The sequence below is a fragment of the Populus trichocarpa genome, chromosome 1 (genome assembly GCF_000002775.5).
Source record: "Populus trichocarpa isolate Nisqually-1 chromosome 1, P.trichocarpa_v4.1, whole genome shotgun sequence".
Lineage (NCBI taxonomy): Eukaryota > Viridiplantae > Streptophyta > Magnoliopsida > Malpighiales > Salicaceae > Populus > Populus trichocarpa.
Window position 1 is genome coordinate 12161885 of NC_037285.2, and position 25672 is coordinate 12187556.

Below are 25672 nucleotides of genomic sequence, written 5' to 3' on the forward strand. Positions count from 1 at the left end.
TGCTCAAAGTGTCTTTTCAAATGCAATCTTATTTTTGCCTTTAGGAAGTGAGACTAAGATTTTTGAATAAAAATAAAAGACATTTAAAAAAAAACAATTAAATTATCATAGAAAACTAATAAAATGACTAAGTTATAGACAAATATAAAAGCCCGCTAATGTTTATAGATTTATTTTTAAAAATTAAAGGGATTGACACTAAAAACATAAAGATTAATTAAGTTATTAACTCATTGTTCTATTAAAAACACAGGATTAAATAATAGTTTTCTCATGTTGTAAATTTTTTCCATAAATCTGGAAAAAAAAAAGAGAAAAAGAGAATGGAAACTTGAGTCTCGCTTTCATCATTGGCTAAAATAATTAGACCTTTGAGAAATGAAGGGGTCAAAGTGAACGGGAAGTTTCTGATTTAGGAATTTGGGATAGGGGCCGTGGTGATATAATGATTTAGAGCTTGTTGGTTGGGTTTTAAAAATGATTTTGAAAAAAATTGTTTTTTTTTTTTTTTTTGCTTCAACTTATGTTTTTATGATTGTTTTTAAATTGTTTTGATGTACTGATATTAAAATAATTTTTTTTAAAAAAATATTATTTCGATGTATTTCCAAGCGAAAAACACTTAAAAAAATACTACTATAATACCAAATGAGCTCCTAAGTTTATTATCTGATGCAAAAATATTTTTTTTTTTGGATATTAATTAAAAAAAACTACAAGATCACCTAGTTTTCACATACATACAAACATATTATATTATGGATTATAATAGTGATACTCGATATTTCTTTTTATCCTTAAATTTTTCTTTTTTAGTATGGAGTTTTTTTTCTTAATTTGTTCATTTTACAAAACATGGACTTTTGATGATTTGTTTTGATCCATCTTATATATGATTCTCATGACATAAAAAAATGTTGTTTCGGTTAATGTATTTGGCAAAATAAAATTATTCTTAGTGTTAATAGATTCTATCTAGTAAGGGAAGTTCTATTAGAGTATTTTTAACCTTTAATTTAGTGAAAGATCGTAGATCGAGGCTCTAGAATATTTTTTCATCGGGTTGTTTTTTGTTTTTAGGGAGATTGAAGGGTAATGTGAGGTTAATAGCGGGTATATTGAAGTCTATGTTATTTTTTTTTTAGATGTTTTCAAGTGAAAAGAGGATTGGAAAACAAGTTTTTTTTTTTTTTTTTTTGTCAAATGAGTCAAAATTTAGCTTATTTAGATATTGTTATAATAATAATAATAAATGGGTTGAAGATCATGGCTAGAAACGGGCTGCGGTTACTAATGCTCCAAGAGAGAATGCTAAATGACAAAAAAAAAAAAAAAAAACCGGGTTCGGATTTGCTTCAAACAATAAACCATTTTTAATTGGAAACGATTTGATGGCATGTCACAAATGTGTATTTTGTACTATATAAATGTACAAATTGATAACATCTAAGTTTTTCAATTCACAAGGATTAAAAGGGAATAAGCTAGATTTCAAACTAGGAAAGTCAAGAAGCATTTGGGAAGGCGCTAGTGCGTTTTTCAAAATTTTAAATTAATTTTTTTATTGTTTTGATATATTACTATTAAAAATAAATTTAAAAAAATAAAAAAATATTATTTAACTACATTTTAAAATGAAAAAAAAACCACCACCATCACAATACTAAACAATAAAAAAAAAATTCCTGAGTAAGGATTATAAGAGCAATCTACTAGACATCCGCAAATGAGAGCGGTTGAAGGACTTGCAACAGAGACAAATTCAGGATATATAAAAAATCATCCCAGCTGAAAAAACTGGGATTGGCTGCACGAGAGGCTAATATAATCCGCCTGCCGTATCATGCCTGTCAGTCACTAACTATATCAAATTTTCTCTTCATGATTCATCTCATGCAGCCCATGAGACTGAATCAATCTCATCCCTTGCATTTTTGTATAACTCAAGCCTTCTTGCACATTTCTGCCTCCTTTCCATCAATGCAGGATCTTCATCTAGCAATGCTGCAAGTTGCTTTCCCTACAGAACAAATGACTGAAAAATCAATAAAACACGTACTTGTAATTTTCTTGCAGTAGGCAAATGGTAAATAATAATAATAAAAAAAAAAACAAGTTTATATGACATCAAATCCCCATTGGAGAATCAGAAATGCCAAGGTTTTTTCCCTACCTCCTTTTTACCCACTTGGGTATAGAAGTGATCCAGTAAAGATCGCTTGGCCTCCTTCACTTGACAATGAACCACAGCCTTTGGAATTGAATTCCTCAGTGTCTGAGACACCATACCAGCATAAGAAGATACGTTTGATCCTATTCTACGAAAATGCCCCTCTGCGTATCGGTCTACATTAGAGACAGTTGGATCTCCACCCTTCTCCGCCTCTAGGGGAAGTTTCCTGAAGAAATCAACAGTCAGGTAAGAGGATTCCATTTCCACCAGCCTCAAAGTTGTCTTCTTGCTGTCTTCACGGAACCTCTCCAGTGCATCATAGGCTGCAGAAGCTATTTCAGCTTGAAGAGTTGGAAAGCGCTTCAACTCCTGTTCATTTCTCAAATCACTAATTATCATTCTTTCTAGACCTTTTCCAGTCATACACCTGTAAAGTTTCTGAATTCCAAACCTGGGTTTCTCCAATTGACCTCCTTACGATCTCCTTCAAAATAAAGTGAACCTGCGAGATAACACCAATCAACAGAACATATTGCAGATTCCATGACTGGATAAGATCTGACAAAATTCATATTAAGGAATGATGAAAGTTGAGACAGAATTTTATGACCACATCTTGTGATGCAAACCTTTGTTACGTATCCAGAGACTCTTATTCTTAAAAGACACTACTTATTTGAATTAACTTTGAAAAGGATTCCTGAACGTTAGCCAAACTTCCATTTATTTTTCTTCTGTAATGTTTTGAATACATATCACTCAGATATCATCCATAGCCCTGAAATTTCCTGAGCCTTCAGACCAGCAAACATCTCATGAACATATAAGAATTCCTTATCCATCATTATCAGTTACTTAATATGAAAACTCACCATGAAGAACAGATGATGGAAGTTTAAAACAAGAAACATGGTTACTTACGGCATCTACAGAAGCTTCAGCAGGGCCTCTGAAGTAATTAAGTGCACCATCAATAAGACGTCGATAACCTTGCTCTGGTGCAATTAGATGAGGTTGATATCCATCTGCCTCTGAAACCACTTTTCTTACATTTTGCAGAGACAAGTGACGGTCAAATGGAAGCTTCCTCAAAGCAGTAGGAAGCTGGTAGTCAAAAACTCCATAAATTCGATCACCACCAGGACGCCTGAGGTTTAATAAAAAAAAAACAGCTCATAATGAAGAATTGATGGGCATTTGTAAGATTGATCTATTCAAATATAACATGAAAGAACAAGTGCACTTGAATCAAGAGAATGAGAATTCCTTCAATGCAACTATGCATGTTTCCCTTGAGCACAAAATCAATCAAAACTGAGACCTGGCCTTATTTATTTACTATTGATATGATTCAAAATGAAGCAACAAATTGTGTTATGATGCTGCTTCCACTAACAGCTGGAAACAGTTTCATTAACAGAAAGAATGGTGAAAAACAAAGTTTGTTATGGTACCCTCCATCCAAATGTTCCTTGAATACACGATCAAATGCTCGGCATAACTCTAGAATAGTATATAGCTGAGCCTGTTACACACACATAAAAACAAATAGTAAATAATCAACCCAGCTGATGTCCATCTATCAACAATAAACAAATAGTACATGAACTCCTCACCCCAGCATCAATTGCAACAGGTCTACCAAGGTGATCCAACTCTGATTCAAGATCATCGATGCTTCTATTTATTAAAGATGTGATACCTGGTATGCGAGTTTTAATTACAGATTCCAAGTGCTAGAAACACATCAATTCTCATTAGTGATCAGCAATTGTACATGGAATTGAGAAAAAACTATACAAGTGGAAAAATGCTAACATAAGTTGGAAAACTGTCAACATTACATTAGACATGCAGAGTTAGTTTCTGAAAACTAGGGGATAAGGTGAAAAGAAGAATTTCACCCTAATAGACTTGACATTTAGCAATTGATAAAGAAGTTGGGATAACAACAAGTGGATAAAATGTTGTCAGATTCGCATATAAAGCAGAAATTGAACCTTGGACAGAAGTTTTGCAAGATATTCAGAACCCATTCTGCCAGCCAAGTGTCCATAATCAGGACTGGTGGAAAAGAACTCGCGCTCCCTTCGACGAGCAGCAATCATATCCACATTTTTATTAATATCAGCTTGAGAGCGGTTAACAATTCCAACCCAAGGGTGTTGAAGCGGGTAAGCCCTTCCTTCAAGAACCTTAAATTACACAGAGAGGAATGTAATTAAGTATAAATTATCAAATGCAAAGAAACACATGCTCACTAACATAACTTATTAAAGTACAAGGGGGATTGTTTGATTTTTATTTGCAGTCATAAAACATATGGAATGCTCTAATTATGCCCATTTTGGACTCAATTGATAGAACGGATCAATATTTTTTACATATCATCTAGACTGAAGCGAAACATTTCAGTACTACAGAATTGCAGTAGAACAGAGAAAAGCAAGAAAGTTTACATCTTGTGCATTTGTTCCCTTATCCATCAAGTCAAGCTTTGTCAACACCCCGAATGTCCTTTCACCTGGAAAGAAACAGAAAAACTCCACATCAAGGAAAGAACACCCAAAAAAAAAAGTTGGGGAATGCACCATGAAAGGCTGGGGTGAGTCCTAAAAAAAATAAGACAGCAGAAAGTAAAACCTGCTGGATCAACTTCTCTAGCAAGTTTGATAGCATCAGATGTTGCTATATCTTGATTGGCTGGAGTTATGGCCAGAATAATGCAATTTGGCTGCATTCCATTGGTCACATATTAGTGCATTAAAACGTAGGGGGGCAGAAGCAGATCATAAAGAACTTGAAAATAGATATATTTATCAATTCTCACAAATTTGGGATGATAAAAAAAAAAAAAATTCCTTTTCCCAACTTCTGCAGGATAATGTTCCAAACCCCAACCTTAATTACTCCAACCTACCCATCCTTTTTACCAATAGAGCTTTAGGCCAAAGAGAAAGCTGAACCAATTCCCTAAAGCAAGTCATACAACTGAATTTCATGAAAAGAGAGACAGAACACACTAACATCCTTTCAATTAACAAATAGAGATTGATTACATGGAAAAAACAACAGATAAATATTAACCAAAAAAAGTAGCAATACCTCACACATTCATATCAAAAACCAATCACAAAGTATTGGAAACTTCATTCATTATGATCAATGGAAAACAGACATTATACAGTAGTTTAAAAACACTGAAAACGGAAAGACTAATAAAATGAAACTCCTAGAGCTTCTACTGTGGTTTGGAGCACACATGTGGTGCGGGTGGAGCCCCTAATCAAGTCTCCCTTAGCCACCAAAATTTTGCTTTTGCTAAAGACAAATAACAAGAGTCCTCCAGAGAGGCAAATTAGAAAGCATAATTGATGAAGAGAACCATTGCACAAACTCAGAGAAAGAAAGAGGGTAGACATGCAATAATCGAGTAAATCTAGTCATTAGTGTAAGTGTATATATAAATCTACAGAAGTGTATACAATCTTAAATCCACAAATTGTGCATATTTTTAGCAATTTATGATATGAATATTACATCTAATGCTCAAAGTGATAAATTTTATCAATAAATTGCTCAAAAATAAGTTTGATCTACCTTCTCAACATATAAACGAACCATATTCTCGATGTCCTTAACAATGCTCTCTGGCTGACCCTCTATCATTAACAAACATCTCTAGTTATGCACTTGATGGATGAATGAAGAAACTAATAAATATAGCACACACATTTTAACAGAAGAAAGGGCAGAATCATACAAGAGAAGGAAAGAGAAGTGTACCTACTGCAACTTTTGTTAAACCAGGCAAATCTATTAAAGTCAAGTTAACAACTGCAAAAGGAAAAAAAAATGATATACCGTGAACATTCTGCAAGAAATTGATATATGCAAAACGAAATTGTAATTCTATTATGATCCAGTCAAGATAAGGGTCATTATAAATAGTGTTCCGGAAAATAGATGTAATATGATGTTTGCTGCACAGCTCAAGTTCTTTTACCATTTGGGGAGTAGATACTCAGATGAATAGGAACAGGAGATATCTGCTTTGACTTCCCAGTAATTTTATCAGTTTCGTCTTGAATTTCCTTTCGGACCATAGCTGCACACGAAGAAATACAGTTAACCACTGGTAAATGTACCTTCTACTCCAAAAGATAAGAAAAGGGTAGAGAAACACAAACATTGTATAGCCAAATAACTTATATCTTGTAACAGTGGCAGTTTCTGATAAACAACTTAATATGGCCAAATAAGGAGAGAGATCAAATTTGAATTATTGGAAGAAAGTAGCCAACCAATATACCATGAGAAAAGTTCAACTATGAAACCTATCAAAATTTTAGTCGGAAAGCCATTAGAACCCTTATGTTTGAAACATGTCATCTCAAATAAATCATCTAATCATATCAAAATTCAGAAGCACAAAAACAACGCAAAATGTCAAAAGTGTTAACAGAGAGGGAATCTGGAGCAGGCTGGGAGATAAGACACATTTATCTGGTCAGCATTTTTCACCAGAAAACAAACACTTAACTACTTTCTGAAAGATTATGTAACTAAGTAACGCAATCATACATTATAATCAGCATAACAGATCACATACCGAAATCTGTGAATCTCTCCCTTTGCTTGTGAAGAAACTCTGCATACTCAGTTATCCCTGGTTCTGTCTTGTGCAGTTGCAAAACCAAAGGCCGCCTTGTCACGATCCCTGAAAATCGCACGAAAACCATAAGAAATAAAACGTGGAAGGAATTTTTTTTCTTGTCAATCAAACCAAGGAAACTTAAAAAAATTTCATTTTTCATTTTCTTTTCAATCTTAAAGTGCAATCAAATTTCAAACTATACCAGTATATAACCCAAATTTTATGCAAAACATTATTGATGTAATTAATCCAAACAAGCGAGAAACAAAAAAAATTCAAAACTTCAACTTTTCTTCTTTTTTTCCTCAAGTCACATCAACTAATAATTCCAAAACTTTCAATTTATGCATTTTTTTTTAAGTTTCAGTTTCAATTCACACATGTAAACAACAAAACAGAGTCCAAAACTAAGAAGGTAGGAGAAAGAAAAGGGGAAACTGCAGGACCAAAAAAATGTTCCACAAAACAAACCAGGAAGTAAATATAAAACTATTTGCTAAAGTAGTTTGACTCAATTGACTTGAAACTTTAATAACTAAGAAAACATTCACATTTTCTATTATTTCTTTTAAATTTCTCAGCATCCAATCAGATTTTAAACTAAAATCAACAAAATAAAGAAAAACATAAATTGAAAATTTACCTGATCCTCTTGGAAGAAAATCTCTACCCACAATGCTCTCCAACACTGATGACTTTCCAGAACTCTACAATAATAAATACACAAAAGCATACATATTGTAATATTTATTACCTATATACATATAAATATACACTTGGATATACATAAATATATGGCCAAAAAATTGTTTTATTTGCATTTTCGATAAATTAATTTTATTCAAGTTAAGAGAAAAATAAATAAAATCCTTAGAACAAAAAACAAATTCTCATTTGAAACAGAAATACAAAGCAGACCTTAACAGCTCAAAAACAACTACTACACTCACTAAAAATATCAAAACACATAAAAAATCATACGTATGCAACACATATAAAGACATGATACGTATGCGTGCACGGTACACGGAAAAACAATGTAAAAAAATAAGAGGAAAATAAAGAGAAACTTTCAAAAACAACCGCGTCCACTTCAGATTTCCAAAACACACAAATATATATAACAAAAATACAGTGTGAGTGGAGATATAGAGAGAGAGGAGGACCTGGCCACCAACAACGGCGACAGAGGGAAGAGACTCCCAGAGAGTAGGCAAAGAAGCGGCAGCGGCGCCACCAGAGTCACCGCCGTAGTCACCGAGAATAGTACAGGCCCTCTGTATTCTATTAACAAGACTAATCAAGCTCTCCATGGTAGCCATTTGAGAAGAAGAAACCTTAGGTTTCTCTTCTGTAACTGCAAGATGTTTCTGCAAGGAGGTAGTTGCGATTGTTTTTGAATTTGAAATGGAGCGCAAAACGGAAACTAAAAAACACGAAGTGATTGTGACAGAGAGCAGGTAGAGGAGAAAGATAAAGAGAGCTATTTTCGCTTTTCTTGTTTTTATTTCGATTATTTGGGATTTGAGGGAGAGAGAAAGTATGTGTCATTTATACTAATGCGCCACGTCAGCTAACCTTATGGTTGGTTTGAATTGGAGTGGACCTCCCCGTGACTCGAATTTGAACTCCCACTAGGTCATCGCTTATCGTATTTTTTTTAATGGCTAAAAATCACTGTTGGTCCCTGTAGTTTTCGAATGTGATCATATTACACCTTTCTATTTAATAATTTTGTCACACACTATCCGCCTGTACTTCCCTTTTTTTTTAGTCATTCAATAACCTCTGTTTAGTTTTTAGCCATTTTAGCCTTATTTATGGTTTTTTATTTCAAATGTGTATGATTCACCATTAAAAAAAAACGTATTTTACTAAAATATTAAACTTCCTTCCATTGATTTACTTTAAATATATTTATTACATTCAAACTATTGTATTATTATATAACTAATAAAATGCATCTATAGACTTTGTTAGCTGTTACTTTACATTTATCCTTTCATAAAAAAATATTATAAAATCTACTTTAGATTAGATTTTTTTTTATTAGATCTTTTTTCATTTTCATATTTTTTCTTGAATTTTAAATTTTAGCATCTACTTCATATAAGGACTAGATTGACACATGGCATTGTTTTTTACAAGTCAACTAATGGGTTTCTTAGTCAATTAACGGGAAAAGTAAATAGTGAGTCTTCGATGACGAAACGGCTGATTTTTTTTAAAATTTTGAATTTTTTATTTTTTATTTGAAGTTATTTTTTATATTTTTAAATTATTTTAATATACTGTATTATAAATTATTTTTAAAAATAAAAAAATATATTATTTTAATACATTTTCAAGTAAAATATATTTAAAAAAACAATTATTATCATAATATCAAACACACTCATGGTCAAATTATTAATAAATAATTTAATTTAATCAAATTTTGAAAATATAAGTACCATCAATGATTTTTACTTATTTTTAATTTTGTTAAATATAAACAAATGCTATATTTGTATATCTAAATTCTTTTATAAGAATATATTTTTTCAACTCTATATATTTATATTTATATTTATAAAGCTTTTACGGGGTTTTTACAAGTCTTTTTAGTCTACAATATAGATATATTGTATTTTATAGTATAAAATTTGAACCTATTATAAAATTTTACGATTCATTTCATTGTCCATAATAATCAAATTATTAAATATGAAATGGCTAAATGTTTTACACACGTAAATATTTTTTATATATTTTTATAACTATTTTTTATTGACAATAAAAGGTATTGCTGGACCAAGTTGGCATGTTAATTGAAACTAAGTTCATTCGTTATGTAATTTTAAGGATATGCTTCTACACGTTAATCTCATGAAACTGTAGATGATCCAAATTTTTTATATTGATTTTATTGTAAGTAAAGAATGAATCTTTCAAATATAATTTAGATAATATTTTTTATAATTATTTTATGATTGTTGTTTATTCATAGTAATATTTGTAAAAACTAATTATGTAAAGTAATCAATTTTTTTTTATATAAAAATCAAGGCTTCAATTCTAAAACTAAACTAACCGAGGACTACAAAATCGTCATGGCACAAAATCAAATAAAGACTCTTAAGGGGTTATTAGTATAAAATCATAACAATAAGCTTTTAGTACCGCTTAAGGCTGAGCATTTTCGATTCGGTCCAATTTTGGACCAAATAAACAACCAAATCAATTTTATTTTTTTTAAGTTTTGAAACCGAACCGAACTGAAAACCGGTTCAAACCGATTAATTTTGGTTCAGTTCGGTTTTTTCCCTTCCAAACTGGTTTAAACCGAAATGCAATGTCAAGATGTCATCTTCTAAGAATCAACAACGTTGTTCTCATTGTTACAACTTCTTGCAAAGGAAAAAATAATTGCAAAAAAACAGTATCAGTTCTTAGCAATCACTGCTTTGATTTTTCTGGACACTCTTCAGCTTCTAGACCCAAAATAATCCCTCTCAGGTAATTGAGGTGGGATCTTTTTATGTCGTAACCCATGAAGGAGAATCAAGTAAATCAATAGAAGAATCATCAGCAATTCACCTTTGACATGGCAAGTTTGAGAGATGAGAGACAGAGAGCATGGAAGATTGGAAAAGAAGAAGATAAATTTGACTCAAATGTTAAAAGGAAATATTGAAGCTTTACCTGTAATCAATTACTTTTCCTTTACATTGACCTTTAGAATCCAATCTATGTCTCATATCCAAATCATTTGAGAAATGAGAGACAGAGAGCATGGAAGCTGTGAATGAAAGGAAACCTTCAAACTGTGAAAGCATTCAAAGGGTTAATGGGAGGGAAGGCGGCGGTTGTGTAAAAGGAAAAGAAATGATAAATGGTCTGCTAGGGTTGTTGATGCCTAATGGCTAATGAGAGGGAGGAGGTGGCCCGTGACTTGGATTTTTTTTTTCATTTTTAAACCGAACCTGTTCGGTTGGAGTTGGTCGGTTCAGGCACATCAAAATCGAAAACCAAACCAAACCAAACATTTTCCTAAATATATAAACCGGTTCAATTGGTTTTTTTTACCGGTTCAGTTTTTTCAGTTAATTTTTTTTTCAGTTTTCTCGGTTTTTTAGTTTTTGTGCTCACTCCTATAATGCCGCTGCAAAAGACATTATTTTGGTTGTTGTTGAATGTCGCACGCTCCATCTAAAGATCATGGAACCCTTCCTCTTGTTGGTGCATGAGTTGTAGGCACGTTTATTTTCCTTGCCTGTTTACCTTAGTCCTTGTACTTTGTTTTAGTTTTAATTTTAGTGACTTAATATTTTTTTAATTAAATTAATTCTATTTTATTTTGTAAAATTAAAAATTAACAGAACATCAAAAATTTATCTTGATATTATATGATTCTCGTATCAAGACAACTAAAACAAACTACCAAGTCAAATCTCAAATAAAATCAATGAAGTGGGATAGATTGAAAAACAAGTTAAGTACAAAAAAAAAAAGCACATGAACTTGCTTCTTGATCGTGCAAATCAGTTCTTGATTTTGGCAAAAAAAAATAGGACTGCACATTTCTTTAAGCTTCAAATTTGATCCCTCAAGGTCTAATTATTGTAAATCAATTAAATTACAGCTTCAAGATATCTCTGTATCGGAGGTCTATATACAGAGACCAAGTTCGTTATTGTATTTTTCTAACTTTTCCATATATATATATATATATATATATATATATATATATAAATGACTGGCAAGAATAGAATGGACAACTTACTGCCAGCAGGTCTAAAAATATAGTCTGATTTAAGCTTCTCAGCTTTAGTTTCTGACACAGCAACAAAGCTGAAGATTATTTCAGCATGTATCATGCCTCTTGAGCTCCTCGCTAAGCTACTTGTTAGCTCAAGCCAGGTGAGACAAGAGTACAGGAAGTGATTTACGATAGTCCATAGAATGAATTGATTGAAACTGCACAATGAACCGATCTCTGCGCAATAGTCATGCCGAGTCTATGAAGATTGTAGTCTAAACGTGCTTCTGTAATAGGCTTTGTTCTTGAAATTCTTTTGTAACCAGACCGGCATAAATTTGCGCGCAATATGTTTCTTATAATGCCGGGACAGATGTTGAAAACTAAAACACAGAAGTATTTTAACATCCCAAGTGTTTAATGATTGATTCACACTCTTTTAAATTCAAAATTCATTAATACTGACTAACTAGTTATAACCATTCTAACACAAATCCTTTTTTATCGAGATTCCTACTTACACTAGGATTTTATCGGAAAGTGCAGGGGCATAACTAGGAACCAGGGCCTGACACGCTCTCTGTCTCTCTTCCTCTGCTGTCCTTCGAGACTCTAGAGCAAGCTTTTCAAGTATCAGGAATACGTTAGTCTAGAAAAGAAGCTGCATAGTTTATTTGTCGATGATGAGCTTCTTCTTCATGTTCTTCCATTGTCCAGCTAAAAAACAAAAGTTGCATGTGAAGGTCAAACCTGATTTCTTTCATTTATTCACAAATCCATAATAGATGAAATAGTAAAATGACTATACAAAATTAAAGAAACTTCTTCCCTGCAATTGTTCTATATTTATAGGACTTGCTTAAATTTCCTAGCTCTTACCTTGTACATTAATTCTCTTGTGTGTTTAAACTATCAACCAGTCTCTAATTGTGCCCCAGCAACCTCATTTTCACTGGTAAGGCTTGTCTTGGATTTAGCATCATCTAGATAATGTTGATAAATGTAGGAAAGAAAGCCCCAGATTGCCAACAGCATTGCCATAACCTTCACACCATTCATCTTATCGTGGAAAAATATCACAGCAAGAATGGGAACAAGCGGCAAAGCCAGTGTACTTATGACATTAGAGAAAAGAGAGGATACCTCAAAAATCAACCCCAACAAACCCACTGAGGAAACTTGCCATGTAATAGCAGTCCAAATCAGAGTCATCAAATAGGATACTTTTCCTTCTTTATATTCTTTCATCTCATTTTCAAGACTTTCCCATTCCCTGCTTGCAAAAAGTCCCACCACACAGCCACAAGTTGCAACAAAAGATGGATATATTTGCATATTCAACACGGTAGAGAAGGTTTCTTTATTGATAACCTTCTCAAAAGAAAGCTGCACGAGGGAAAGGTACAAAGAGTATGTTGCTGATGCACCAAGTGTACAGAAAAATCCAATTACGTATTTTCTTCTGGGAATGCCTGCAGAGTTCTCAGAGTCTGCATTAACTGCTAGAAGGGAGGCTGAAGCAGTAAGGAGAATTAGAGAATTGAGCACAAATGGAGATAACTTTTGTGAATTAAGGAAGAAGGAGAAGAGTGCATTAAAGGCCAGTTGAGTTGCACAGAGAAGAGAATAAGTGGAGACAGGAAGGTATAATAGTCCATATGAGTACATCAAGTTGTCACCTGTTAAGAGTGCCCCAAAGCCAATGTATAGAAATGTAAGAGTGGATAATTTAGGACCTTCTGGTTTGTTTGCAAAGGAAGAGCTAATGGGATTTGTTGCGGTGTTGGAATTGATAGAAGAAGTGAAGAAGAAAAGGAGGGGAAGTAGAATTGGAAAGCCAGCAGATTGAACAAACGTTGCCATCCACTTGCTATTCCCACCTTTGTCATAGTATAATCCTCCCAAAAGAGTGGCAGCAGATTGGCCTGAGAGAAGAAATAGTATATAGCAGGTCACTCGGAGCCACCACTTGTAATGAATGAGTTTTGGTAGCTGCATTTTGTTGTTAATAGAGGAGGCATCATTGCTTGAGTTTGGCTCTTTATCATCTGCAGCTGGAAAATAGCAAAACCATTCACTTGAATACAAACAAGCGAAGAGAAAAATGATTATTGCTTGCAGAGGATTTTGATCTCCCACACTTATTCTTGCCTTAAGTCCATTTATGAGTATTCATGGCATGATTGCATGTTAACTGCGTATATTGAAAGTTAACCAGATTCTAATTCAAGAAGAACAGGCTTCACTAACTTGTCATGCTTCATTTATATCATATGCTGGATTATTTCATAAGGGGTTATGTAGGACATAAAACTGGATTAAATAATACAAGTCACTGCTCTACCTATCTCATATTGGTCACCAATTAATTACTGAAGCAATTTCTGAATATTTTGGATTCTAAGTTTTCGATTGAAGTAGAAGATCATAAGAAAATGAATGGAAGATTAATCAAATGCTTTGGACACTGATACGACAACTAAATTCGATATAGAAAAGAGAATAAGCAGTACATGTATGGAGAAGCAGCGCATATATAGTAAAAATAATCTGACTAACCTGTGATTTGTAGTTCAATCCCTTCAGCATCCTCCATGAAGATCAATTATAACCAGAGATGTAGCCAAAGTGAAAGGTATTCTTATCTTTCTTCCACTGCTAAGCAAAGAGAAAAGGGTCTTGAATCATTGAGCATTTAAAGGATGCTTTTTCCATCTCAATCAGTCAATACTTTACATTTTGCACTGCTCTAAAACTCCATTGGCTAAATTAAAACTCTTGCGAAGTTGACTTAATTACTGGTCTATCTTAGGTCTGATTTCTTTAGAACCAGGATGAGGCGCTGGTCTTAATTTCAATGAAGTGGAATGGATAATCATGGAATTACAGTCCATGCTTTTTGTAAGTGGTCAAAATTGGCTAGCCACCTAGCTAGTGGCTGTGGATCCATACTAAAATAGCCTTTTTGGCTTGATTTCAATACCAGTGCTGCTGCTTTGACGTAACCAAAAAATCTACTGTTGACCTGTTGTTAGGATTTTTGCATTATGAATAACACAAGCCATCCATTTGCTCATCACCATTTAATTTGACGTGATGAAATAATCTTTTTGCTAATGATATCTGAGATTTTGGGTGTCAATATTGCCAAAAACATGAATATCCTAGCTATTAAGCTCATCCATACCCTAGCAGCAAAAAGGACTGCAGCAGCAACTTAACTTTCCAATTCAACTTGTTGACCTATAAAGCTTATCTGCATCTTCCTTTTGCCTTCACGGGCAAATCGTCATCAAGATATCTGTATATACTATATAATAGGAATGCAATTTCGAAAGTCCATTTTCACACACATCTTCTTAATTTCATGAAGCAATCTTACCTAACTTGTACAGAGAGTCCTTGTCGACAAGTGGTTCAATTCAATTTGTATTCAGCGCCTTTCTTACAGGATTGTCACACCATCGAAGCTCAATCTTGCCATGCATTTTTTTTTTTTTGACAATGACATTTTTTGTTATGACTCTTGCACAGCGAGAGCCAAAAGATTACATTAGATATAGTTATTAAATTCGGCTGAGATATAATTCAAGTTGGGTTTTATGTTGAACTGTTTTGAATATTTATTTAATTAAATTTGAATACTTAACGAGTTGATTCACAATGACTCCAGATAGATACAATGAAGAAATTTTTAAAAAAAGTTTATTCAGAAATAACACTCATAATTGACCTGAAACCAGTGATCTAGTCCTAACACATGCAATGTACAACAACTATGAACATGTTTGTTGCACCGCGTTTCTAAAAAATTTAAATTTTTTTTTTTTTTGCTAAAATTTAATATAGTTTGCACGTTTTGCATCGTTTTGATGTGCTGATGTCAAAAATAATTTTTAAAAAATAAAAAAACATCATTGGCATGCATTTCAACATAAAAAATTATTTGAAAAGCAGCCACTACCACACTATGAAGCACCCTCTATAACATCAAGTTGCATGTAGCAACTTTCTTACAAGATTGTCACACTATCGAAGCTCGATCTGGTCTATAACTATGATATCAAATTTTTTGCTGCTACCAAAAACAAAAAGTTGCATTTTGCACCTTTCTAACAAGATTGTCACGCAATCAAGCTCAATCTCGTCATGCATGTTAAGTAGACAAAGACAGGAATGATCTCGTTATTAGATGCAATAAAGTTTTGTTGTCACGTGTCAAACCTAATAGAAACTACAAGAACAGTGGATGATTTTATTTTACATTGGGAGTCTGATTATTTTTTCTTGCTAATATATTTTGACTAAAAAATATTAAACCATATGAAACCTAATATTATATGATTCAATTAACTTGACAGGTCAAAGAACAAATCGAACGACCAGTAAAAAAGCAGTTTGATTCTGAAAAAATTCAAGATGATATTTTTTTTAAAAAAATATTAAGACAATAATATATTGGATTGACCCGAGTCAACTTGGGTTAACCTGTCAGATTCACGACATGTGTCATGAAACCATGATAACCATATATAAAATAAATCAAAATAATTGTAAAGCTCAATTATCAATCAACTCAATGTTGAAGAATAAAATTAAAAAATTAAAAAATATAATAAAAAACAATCTCTATCAACTCTAGTTAACCTTCCAAATAACTCAATGTCGAATGATGAAAATAAAAAAAAAATCAATGAAAAAAATGATTCGCGTCAACTCAGGTTAACCCGCCAAACTTATGATTCGATTCATGAGACAGAGATAAATTCATAAAAAACAAATAAAAAATGACATGGGTCAGCCCGGGTTACCCGACTAAATCCGCAACTTAGATCATGAGACTCAGATAATCTCACATAAAGCAAATCAAAATAAATTATGAAGCGCAATGAGTCAATCGAGTTAACCCACTAAACCTGCAACACAAGTAGAGGTGATCATTTTTGGTTCGGTTCGGTTTTTATCAAAAAAAAGTAACCAAACCAAAATTTAAAAAAAAAACAACCAAAACCGGTTCAAACTGACCGGTTTCAGTTTGGTTCGGTTTTTTTGGACAAAAACCGGTTCAAACCAGTTTTGTTCGGTTTTTTCGGTTTGACTTGGTTTTGACTCGGTTTTTTCCGATTTGGGTTCGGTTCGGTTTTTTCGGTTTCAGGCTTATAAAACCGAAACTGAACCGAACTGGTCAGTTTTTTCAAAATTTTAATCGGTTTTTTTTCATGGTTTGGTTTTTTCGGTTATTTTTTTCGGTTTTCTCGGTTTAATTGATTTTTTGATTTTTTTGCTCACCCCTAAACACGAGTCTGGAATAACTATGAAAAAGTCATTAAAAAATCATGAAATAAAACTCTAATAAACTAGAAAGTTAAAAAAAAAACATAAATTAAAAAAAAAACAATATTACAATGAACTTAGTAACCATGAAGTACTAAAGGAAAAACTGAAGTTGTCGGGCTGAGCTTTAGCGGGCTGAGTCAACCAAACTTATGATTTGATTAATGAGATACAGATAAATTCATATAAAACAAATAAAAAAATGACATGGATCAGCCTGGGTTACCCTACTAAATCCGCAATTTAGATCATGAGACTCAGATAACCTCACATAAAGCAAATCAAAATAAATTATGAAGCGCAATGAGTCAATCGAGTTAACCCACTAAACTTGCAACACGAGTAGGGTGATCATTTTCAGTTTGGTTCGGTTTTTATCAAAAAAAAAGTAACCAAACCGAAATTGTTTTTTTTTTAAACCAAAACCGGTTCAAACTGACCGGTTTTGGTTATGTTCGGGTTTTTTGGACAAAAACCGGTTCAAATCGGTTTGGCTCGGTTTTTTTCCCGGTTTTTTTCGGTTTGGGTTCGGTTCGGTTTTTTCGGTTTCATGCTTATAAAATCGAAACCGAATTGAACCGGTCGTTTTTTTCAAAAATTTAATCGGTTTAATCGGGTTTTTTTCACGGTTCGGTTTTTTTGGTTATTTTTTTTCCGGTTTTCTCGGTTTAATCGGTTTTTTGGTTTTTTTGCTCACCCTTAAACACGAATCTGGAATAACTATGAAAAAATCATTAAAAAATCATGAAATAAAACTCTGATAAACTAAAAAGTTAAAAAAAAAAAAAAAACAATATTACAATGAACTTAGTAACCATGAAGTACTAAAGGAAAAATTGAAGTTGCCGGGCTGAGCTTTAGCGAGGGGCTGAGTCAAGAGTGAAGGGTGAGCGAAGTGGTTGAGTTAACGATGTTCATGTATAGAAGGTAGAGGAACGGTGAAGCGGAAGATTTTCTATTAGAAGGCATGGAATTGCCGAGTCGATAGACGACGGGAGAGTGTCTTCCCCATTTCTTATCCATCTTCCATTTCAGAATAGAAGCATTGGCCTAGGAATTGGGGATAGTCCCATTTCGCTCTGTCAATCCGGAATTAAGAATAGACCGGGCTTCATAATTCTCGAAAGAGAGGAAGTCGGGCTTTTCTTTCTTTCTAAGATCACAAGGGAAAAGTATAGCGGCGCTGATCAGTGAGTAAACTCTTCCTTCCCTGTCCAGAGTATCCTCCCCGTGACAGCAAGAAGGGAGGGCACTGCACGTTTATGTTTTGTGAGGTGGTGGGTAAAATCACCGCCTTTTTTTAGTTTTTGTTAATTCAGTAGAAAACACAGTAGAATAGAAAGGTTGTAGTAGAACACAAGACTTCACATGGTTACGACAAATTGCCTTTTATTTTTAAATTCACAGACCATTTATTTTTAATTTTAAATTATATTTTATATTTATTAAAATACTCTATTGTTCCTCGACGACTTTTATTATTACTAAAAAATTAATAAACAATATAAAAAAAAACTTCTGAAGTTGAGAAAATGAAAACACCTTTCAAACAAAGGCTTAAGTTTTTTTCTTGACTTAAACAACTTTGTATTAACCAATTTTTCTAAAAATAAATGAATATTAAAAAGTTTATAAAGTTAATTTTAGAAAAAAAATTTCCATGAAATAAATGTGATAAGACTCGACAAAGATTACACTAGTTTCAGTCAGCTACCACTTTAATAAACAGGTGCTCCATTTTTATCCTCATTTTCATTTTTATTTTTTATTTTTTTCTTTTAATTTTATTTTTTTTAATTTAATCCTCATTTTTTTTAATAATCATCTAAGTTACTTTTGGAACGGCCATGTCAACTTTTTTTATTGATCGGCTGGGTTGCTTTTAGTCTAGTCAAGTCGATTGGATCACGTAGAGAAGACTCCCACACGGTTTAATTTTAAATGTGATGTTGTAACCTATTTTTGGGTCCCCACACAAAAAGGAGAAAATACAGAAAAAATCAAAAAAATATATTTGGAAGAAATAAAAAAATAATAGTTGTAAAAAAAGGATGTCAGAGCGCCCAGAAAATAGCTAAAAATTGGTTGAGGGGGTTCAAAAATACAAAGATTAAAATTTGACAGTATATCATTGATTGATGAGAACCCTGTTGACAAAGAAAATTCAATTTGAGAAAGAAAAGTCTAAAATCAAATGTTTATGGACTCAATTAAATTTTATTGAAGGATTAATTGAATTTATAAAGGGTTTGATTGCAAGACAAATTGATTTTTAAGTCAATTTAGGCTTTAATTGGAATAAATTAAAGTTCTGAGGTCAAATTATAATTTTTTAGAGTTGATTTGGTCAAATTAAGGGCTTAATTGCATAAATATTAAAGTTAGATGACCAATTAGGGACTTGATTGAAGAAATTCAAAATCAAAGACCAAACTGAAAAAGCACGTAAATTGAAGGACTGATTTGAAATCTGACGCGTTTTGGCGCCAGTTTCCATTTAAATGAAACGACGCGTTTTGGGCAACACGGCGTCGTTTCATGCATTATCACTGGAAAAAAAAAAGAGAAGTAAAAACGGTGTTGTTTTGAACGGCACCATATGTCTTCTTTTTCCTATGGACGTGCGGAGGACAGGGGAAGAAGAAGCATTTGGTCCCTTGCTTTTCTCCTCTCCCTCTCTTTCCCAAAACCCGAAAACAAACCCGACAAAAACTCCTATTTGCCTAAACCATGATCCATGGCCTACCATAAGACGAAAATGCAGAGGGAATAAGCTTTGTGGGCGGCTACCTAGGGGCCGCCCGGCCACCCCCTACCCCTGTGCCATGACTGGATAGGGGTAGTAGACCTCTCTCCCTGTTTGTTTTTCTATAAATACCGACAAAAGAGAGCAGAGAAAGGAGGGGGAAAAAAGAAAAAAAAACAAGGACGAATAGAGGGAGGATTAAAGAAAACAAAGAGGAGGGAAACAAATAAGAAGAAAGGAAAGACAGAGTGATATTATGAGAAGGAAAACAGAGAGGAACATATATAAAAAAGAAAACCGAGAGACAGAAGAGAAAGAAGAGGATAGAGAGGAGAGAAACAGAAAAGGAAAAGGGAAAGAACGAAGAACAGAGAAGGGGGGAAGACAGGGAAAGATTTGAAAACAGGGAACGAACATGAGAGTTTGAAAAGGAATTGTTTAAGGTGCAGAAGAGAGAAAGGAAAGAAGCTAGAGGAGCAGTAGAATAAACGAAAAGCCAGAGGAGGAAGCAAGGATAAGCATAGGAGAAAAGAAGAACAATCACTGCAACACCACCATCCGCAGCCACAGCGCCACTCCGCCACCGTTAGAGTCACTGTAGGTCAGCCCTCCTCCCCTTCCCTTTCTTCTTCTTCTTCTTCACCCCGGTCTCCACTATTCGGCTAAGGAACAGTGGAGAGCCATTGTTCATGGCTAGGCCAATTCTGGCCCAGCCCGCATAACTAGGTCGGCCCGACCAACGTCAAAATTGTTTGGTCGGGTTCGGCCCAGTCCAAAAAAATCCAAAAAAACATTTTGAAAAATTTGTGATTTTCCCGAGTATTTTTCTACTGAATTTTGCTTAATATTGATTTATGTTTTTATACCGTAAAGATATAAATCCGGTATTAAAATACCCGGTTTTTGTCAAAACATTGAAAAATTAAAAAGAAAAAAAATGTTTTTGTTTTCATGCATATGGCCAAGTCTCTCAAAGAGAAAAAAAAATCATATCATATTTTCATACAACAAAAATGCAAAAATATGCATTAGCATGCATTTTGGCTTTAATAACCAGTTTATTAAAGTCACGAGAACTAAGCTAATATTTCAAAAATTTCAAAAAAAATTATTTTGTTTTCTTTTAGTATCTAGGGTTACGACCATATACGTAAGATGTATTCCGGATGTTAAATTTTTTTGTTGACGTTAGAATGATTAGGTTTTACCCGATAAGATAAGAATGTCCTTATCAAGAAGGGCTTTTCTTGAACCATAAACAGACCAACAATTAGAAATACAATGAAACCTTAGCATATATCAGACAATTAAACAATGCAGCTTACCTTAGGTAGGGTATATTTGAGGTGTTAATACCTTTCCTTTACGCAACCAGTCCCCGTGCCCAATCTCTGAGACCAGTTAGGATTCCTAGTGATCAAAATACTAGGTGGCGACTCTCATTCTATTTTTTCACTAATAAGAGACAAGAATTCATTGTATTCCCCATACTTGCTAGATAGATACACAATACATGAGGGTGGACTATTTGCCGCGACGCCGTACACGTGCGACACCCGAGTTAGGCAAAGAGTTGAGTCATGAGGGTTTTTTTTGTCAATTTTATCTCTTTTTCAATTTCATCCTTAAGTTTTTGTTGCTAAATAGCCAAGTTTTCTTTGGACTAGAGAAGTTAATCGGATGACGTTGGAGCAACTACAACATAATTTAATTTTAAATTTAAGCTAGGTAAGAAATTAGATTAAAAAATTTCAAGATTGAATTAAATTTAATAACAAAATCAAATAGTTATTTATAGAAAACTAGCCAGTAAACTAATATTTCCTATTCTATCATGACAACCAGTATAAGAAGCATTTCTTGTGTATAATTTTCGTGTTTTATCATGGCCTATAAAATGGTTAGTCTCTCCTGTTTATGGGCCTATATAATGGCTGTGTGCTACGCAGTATCTCACTTTTCACATGTCATAATATTTATTTTGCTATTAAGAAAGTATGTCAGCCTATGCATTTCTTCACTGGTATTTATTGGTTGTAGACTTGTAGTTAAGTTCATTTTGCGGTATCTTTGTGATACTTCGTCCTTTGTTCAAGCATGTTAGTATTTCGTTCTAGCATGGGTCTATACATCGGTTGTATTCGTCAACACTCCTCGGCGAGTTGATTGTGAGGAAAGCACCAATTTCAATTTACTGGTAACTAACTGGAAAAAAAAAAAAGTCAGGTTTTAATAGGGTCAAGCCTTGATTTATCAGATTAGTAGTTTAATTCAGGTTTTTAACTGAATTTTTTCCAAGTCAACTGAATTATTTAATCAACTGAATTTTTTCCAAGCCAGCCGATTTCTGGATCCACCTTTCTAACTATGTGTTAAATATTACATCTCAAATCTACAGTATCGTGAATTGATTTTGACAGTTTCTTTTCATATTCTAATAGGGGGAAAATGCTAAACAATTGCCAAAAAAAGGGGGGGCAAAAAGTACAAATGATGGAAAAAAATTCATATATGATTTCTTATGATAATCAATTACAGAGAAACGCAGTCAATTACAGAGAAACGAGTCTAGAAATTTAATAAGAAGACGAGTGTGGACCGCCAAGGTTTCCACTGGTACTAGTCCATCCTTCTTGAATTTGAATGGAATACTGCAAATTCCAAAGTACATCTTCTATTGATGGCCGAGTTCTTGATTCTTTGTTTAGGCAATTAATAGCCATTTCAGCTGCAGTTTTTAGGGATTCATATGCAAAAGTACCCCGTGTGGATGGATCGACCAAGGCTTGTAACTTCGATGGCGCTTCTGCCAAGCCTTTTTCGAGCTGTAAATTGAACCCAGAAAAAAGAAGAAAAAAAAGATTTAAGCAGTAATAACCCCATGATCAGCACCGTATAAAGGCAGCTCCAAAATAATGTTATCAGATTTATATTGCACATGTATTTACCTGTATCCTTAACTCGTCCAATGCACGGTTGGATGTGACAAGCTTACCCGTAATGACTTGAAGTAAAATGACACCTAGTTGATAGACATCTTCTTTTTCTGCATTTTCACTACTGCATGTAGGAAGAGGACTCAGGCAAGATGACCTTGATTATTCAGTAGTATAAAGGTGTGAAAAAACGAAAACAGGAGGAAAACTTGCCTGTTGATATTGAACGCATCTTGTCCATTGAGAGGACTCTCCGAGCCTACCTGCAAAGTTCAAAAAACAAAACAAAAAAAATTCAGAAGTGTGAATCCAAAGTGCTTCAAATATGAAGAATCTCAAATCTCAATCCTTCTGCCCTCACCTTTGATGGCAGGGGAATCTTGTAGTCACTGAGTTTCGCAGTAAGAGTATCATCCAACAAAACATTCTCGATCTTTACGTTATTCCCAAAAATGCCAGGAGCAACTCCAGTGTGCAAGAACTGGATTCCCCTCGCAACGCCAATGATAATCGCCATTCTTTGTGGCCATCTCAGCATCTCCCTTTTTCTCTCATCTGTCGTATCAAGAATCAATCTTACTTTAGGCTTCAGCAAGACAGCAATGATAAAAAAAAAAAAAAAATTAAGTGATGTTTGCTATTTTACCAGCTAGGTAATCTCTTAGAGATCCATTGGAGACGTGTTCAAGGACAACAAATACTGTGCCAGCTGTGCTCGAATGATCCTGATATGTGACGATGGTGTGTCCGAGAATGCTGACCAAATGCAGATGCCTCAGCTTTGATAGTACCTCAATCTGCTGAATCATGCTTTGAGGCAAATTCTTCTGCTTTAATTTCACACATTTCACCAGGACTACTGAACCATCTATGAGACAACCTTTATAGAGCTGTAGATTACAGTACAGAATAGCATTTAGTTCAAAGGGCTTTGTTATTGATGAGCTCTAGTAGCTATGTCATGATGAGAGCCCATTGAAAAGTTCTGAGTCTTACTTGTCCCTGGGATCCTTCTCCTATAAAATTCAATGGATCAAAGTTGTTTGTTGCATCTTCCATTTCCTCCAATGTGAAGACACGATAAGGCGGAAGCCCTATTGCTGCCGACCTCATCGTCTGAGGCACACGCCCTGTGGAAATTCATATCATGCGTAATTTTGAAAATCCAACAAACTAACTTCACATGAAAACGCAAAGAGGAGAGAAAATCAAATGGTAGCTAGGCGGACTTACTTGAATCAACGGCTCTGCGAACAGACTTTTTACTGGCAACAGACCTTTTACTGGTAACAGATCCATCAAATATGCTATATACATGATCATCAGCTGCTGCTGTTTTTGATCTTCTAATGATCACAAAAATCAATAATCCAAGAACACCTGCGATCCCAAGAACACCTCCAACAAGACCAAGTACTATTCCAAGTTTGATAGTGGAAGACTTGTGCTCCTTACTTTTAGCTGGGGGCTTCACAGCCAATGCTTCTTTATTGCAGAATGAGTAAGGGTGCTGGTAACTTGCATTTTTACCGCCAGACAAGCAATTCCATGAGCTGATGACTGTCCGAGTTGAAGTGTTGCTTGCAATGCAGGAAGGTAATTTTCCAATCAAAATGTTGTGAGAGATGTCCACAAATTGAAGCTTAACACTGCAAGATATATTTGTTGGAAGAGCCCCGCTTAATTGATTCTGGGCTAAATCAAGATACTGAAGTGAAGGAAGAGAGAACAAAGCAGGTGGGATTGGTCCGATGAGTTTGTTGGAAGAGATGTCCAACTGCTGAAGCTGATTGAACTTCTTGATTTCTGAAGGAATAACTGATCTCAAGGAGTTGTTCTTCAGGATGATGGTAACAAGATTGTTACCTAGCGAAGGAAAGGTTGGTCCAAGATGATTGCCACCCAAATTTAGCTCTTGAAGTAGAACTAAGCTTCTGAGATCTGGGACTGTTCCGTTCAGCAAATTGTGAGCCAAAACAAGACTAGTGAGATTCTTTAACGACAGAATATCTTGAGGAATCTGGCCATGAATGAAATTATAGCTGATATTAAGTGCTTGAAGAGACCAAAACCTGTTGATCTTGGTAGGCAAGGGACCCCACAATCCCAAGGACACAAGTGACAACACCTTCAAATTTGAAAGATTTGTTAGGGTGGTGAAGAAAGCATCTATAGAGAAGTTGTCAGACAAGGTATTTTGTTTTGGGCTGCTGGGAGATGCAGAGGAGCTGCTTTTGTTTCCAACGACAGTTAATTCAGTTACATGACTATTTGAGCAAACAACTTTTAGAGAAGGTGAGGGAGGGAGATAGCAAAAGTTGGTCCAGTTATTCCATCCTTGAAGAACCTGAGGATATTCAAGGAGTTGCTGAACCTGGAAAAGAATTCTTGTTTCACTTGGCGCTAATTGTCCTCTCGAAATTGAGACTTGCATGACAATCAGAGTGAATAGAGCTGCGAACGAGCAAGTGAAACTGGAGATCCGCATTTTCTCCGTTTCTTGGAAATTTGAAGTGGAAATCCGAAACCTTAACTTCGATAGTCCATGGCTTCTGTACTGGATCAGTTGCTAGCTTAGCTTAAAAACTCATCCTCCCATGCTTCGAGAGTAGCATTTTTTATTGTATTTGCTCCTGCAAACGAGCTCTCAACACCGCACATCACTCTGACTCTGAATTCAATTCAAGCCATTTTAGTTTGCCACGTTTATTGTTTATTATCGTAGACCCGCGAATATCGAGTGCCTGCATTCACGCTCCATGCCACCAGACCTTCGGGAGACCTCAACTCTCTTTTTTTTTTTTTTGCATGATCAATAAACAATAAAATACCTCAAATATCAAAATGTCAATGTCAGCAATGAATGTATGCAAACGAGGTACCACACTAAAATCTCATGGTTTTAAATTTACGTACATGACCATTGGGATTGGGTGGACCGGCGAGAGAGGGTGTGTCGGTGAGAATTATTGTTTGATTTGTTTTAATTTGAATCTGAGTGGAAAGCAGAAGCAACGTTGTCCCTAATCATGAACTACTAGTCATGTAACGGCATAGCTAGTTCTACCTAATCTATTCTTCCCTT

General features: G+C 34.3%; 3 protein-coding genes across 6 annotated transcripts; all 3 read right to left on the reverse strand.

Annotated features, from left to right (window-relative positions):
- Positions 1-1671: 1671 nt before the first annotated feature.
- LOC18094218 (phragmoplastin DRP1E) lies at positions 1672-8360 on the reverse strand. Its single transcript, XM_006368401.3, has 15 exons — positions 7997-8360; positions 7474-7537; positions 6786-6893; positions 6180-6281; positions 5960-6010; positions 5774-5835; positions 4817-4907; positions 4633-4697; positions 4174-4368; positions 3790-3909; positions 3628-3698; positions 3095-3320; positions 2625-2675; positions 2174-2542; positions 1672-2020 (listed from the first exon to the last, which is right to left on the reverse strand). Exons 1-15 carry the CDS (start codon positions 8150-8152, stop codon positions 1892-1894), a joined length of 1860 nt encoding a protein of 619 aa, XP_006368463.1. The 5' UTR covers positions 8153-8360; the 3' UTR covers positions 1672-1891.
- A 3585-nt stretch (positions 8361-11945) lies between these two features.
- On the reverse strand, positions 11946-14507 carry LOC18094219 (probable purine permease 11). Of its 3 annotated transcripts, none has more exons than XM_024598548.2 (3): positions 14131-14507; positions 12451-13619; positions 11946-12288 (listed from the first exon to the last, which is right to left on the reverse strand). In XM_024598548.2, exons 1-2 carry the CDS (start codon positions 14165-14167, stop codon positions 12484-12486), a joined length of 1173 nt encoding a protein of 390 aa, XP_024454316.1. In that variant the 5' UTR covers positions 14168-14507; the 3' UTR covers positions 11946-12288; positions 12451-12483. The 3 variants fall into 3 exon arrangements, with proteins under 3 accessions (XP_024454316.1, XP_024454309.1, XP_052302762.1); XM_024598541.2 differs by having other exon boundaries at positions 12451-13625; positions 14131-14489; XM_052446802.1 differs by lacking the exon at positions 11946-12288 and having other exon boundaries at positions 12310-13625; positions 14131-14497.
- A 7635-nt stretch (positions 14508-22142) lies between these two features.
- On the reverse strand, positions 22143-25661 carry LOC18094220 (probable LRR receptor-like serine/threonine-protein kinase At1g14390). 2 transcript variants are annotated; one of them, XM_024600334.2, is made up of 7 exons: positions 23821-25661; positions 23584-23717; positions 23234-23477; positions 22949-23142; positions 22801-22850; positions 22600-22711; positions 22143-22476 (listed from the first exon to the last, which is right to left on the reverse strand). In XM_024600334.2, exons 1-7 carry the CDS (start codon positions 25073-25075, stop codon positions 22228-22230), a joined length of 2238 nt encoding a protein of 745 aa, XP_024456102.2. In that variant the 5' UTR covers positions 25076-25661; the 3' UTR covers positions 22143-22227. The 2 variants fall into 2 exon arrangements, with proteins under 2 accessions (XP_024456102.2, XP_006368466.3); XM_006368404.3 differs by having other exon boundaries at positions 22600-22708; positions 23821-25454.
- Positions 25662-25672: the final 11 nt, after the last annotated feature.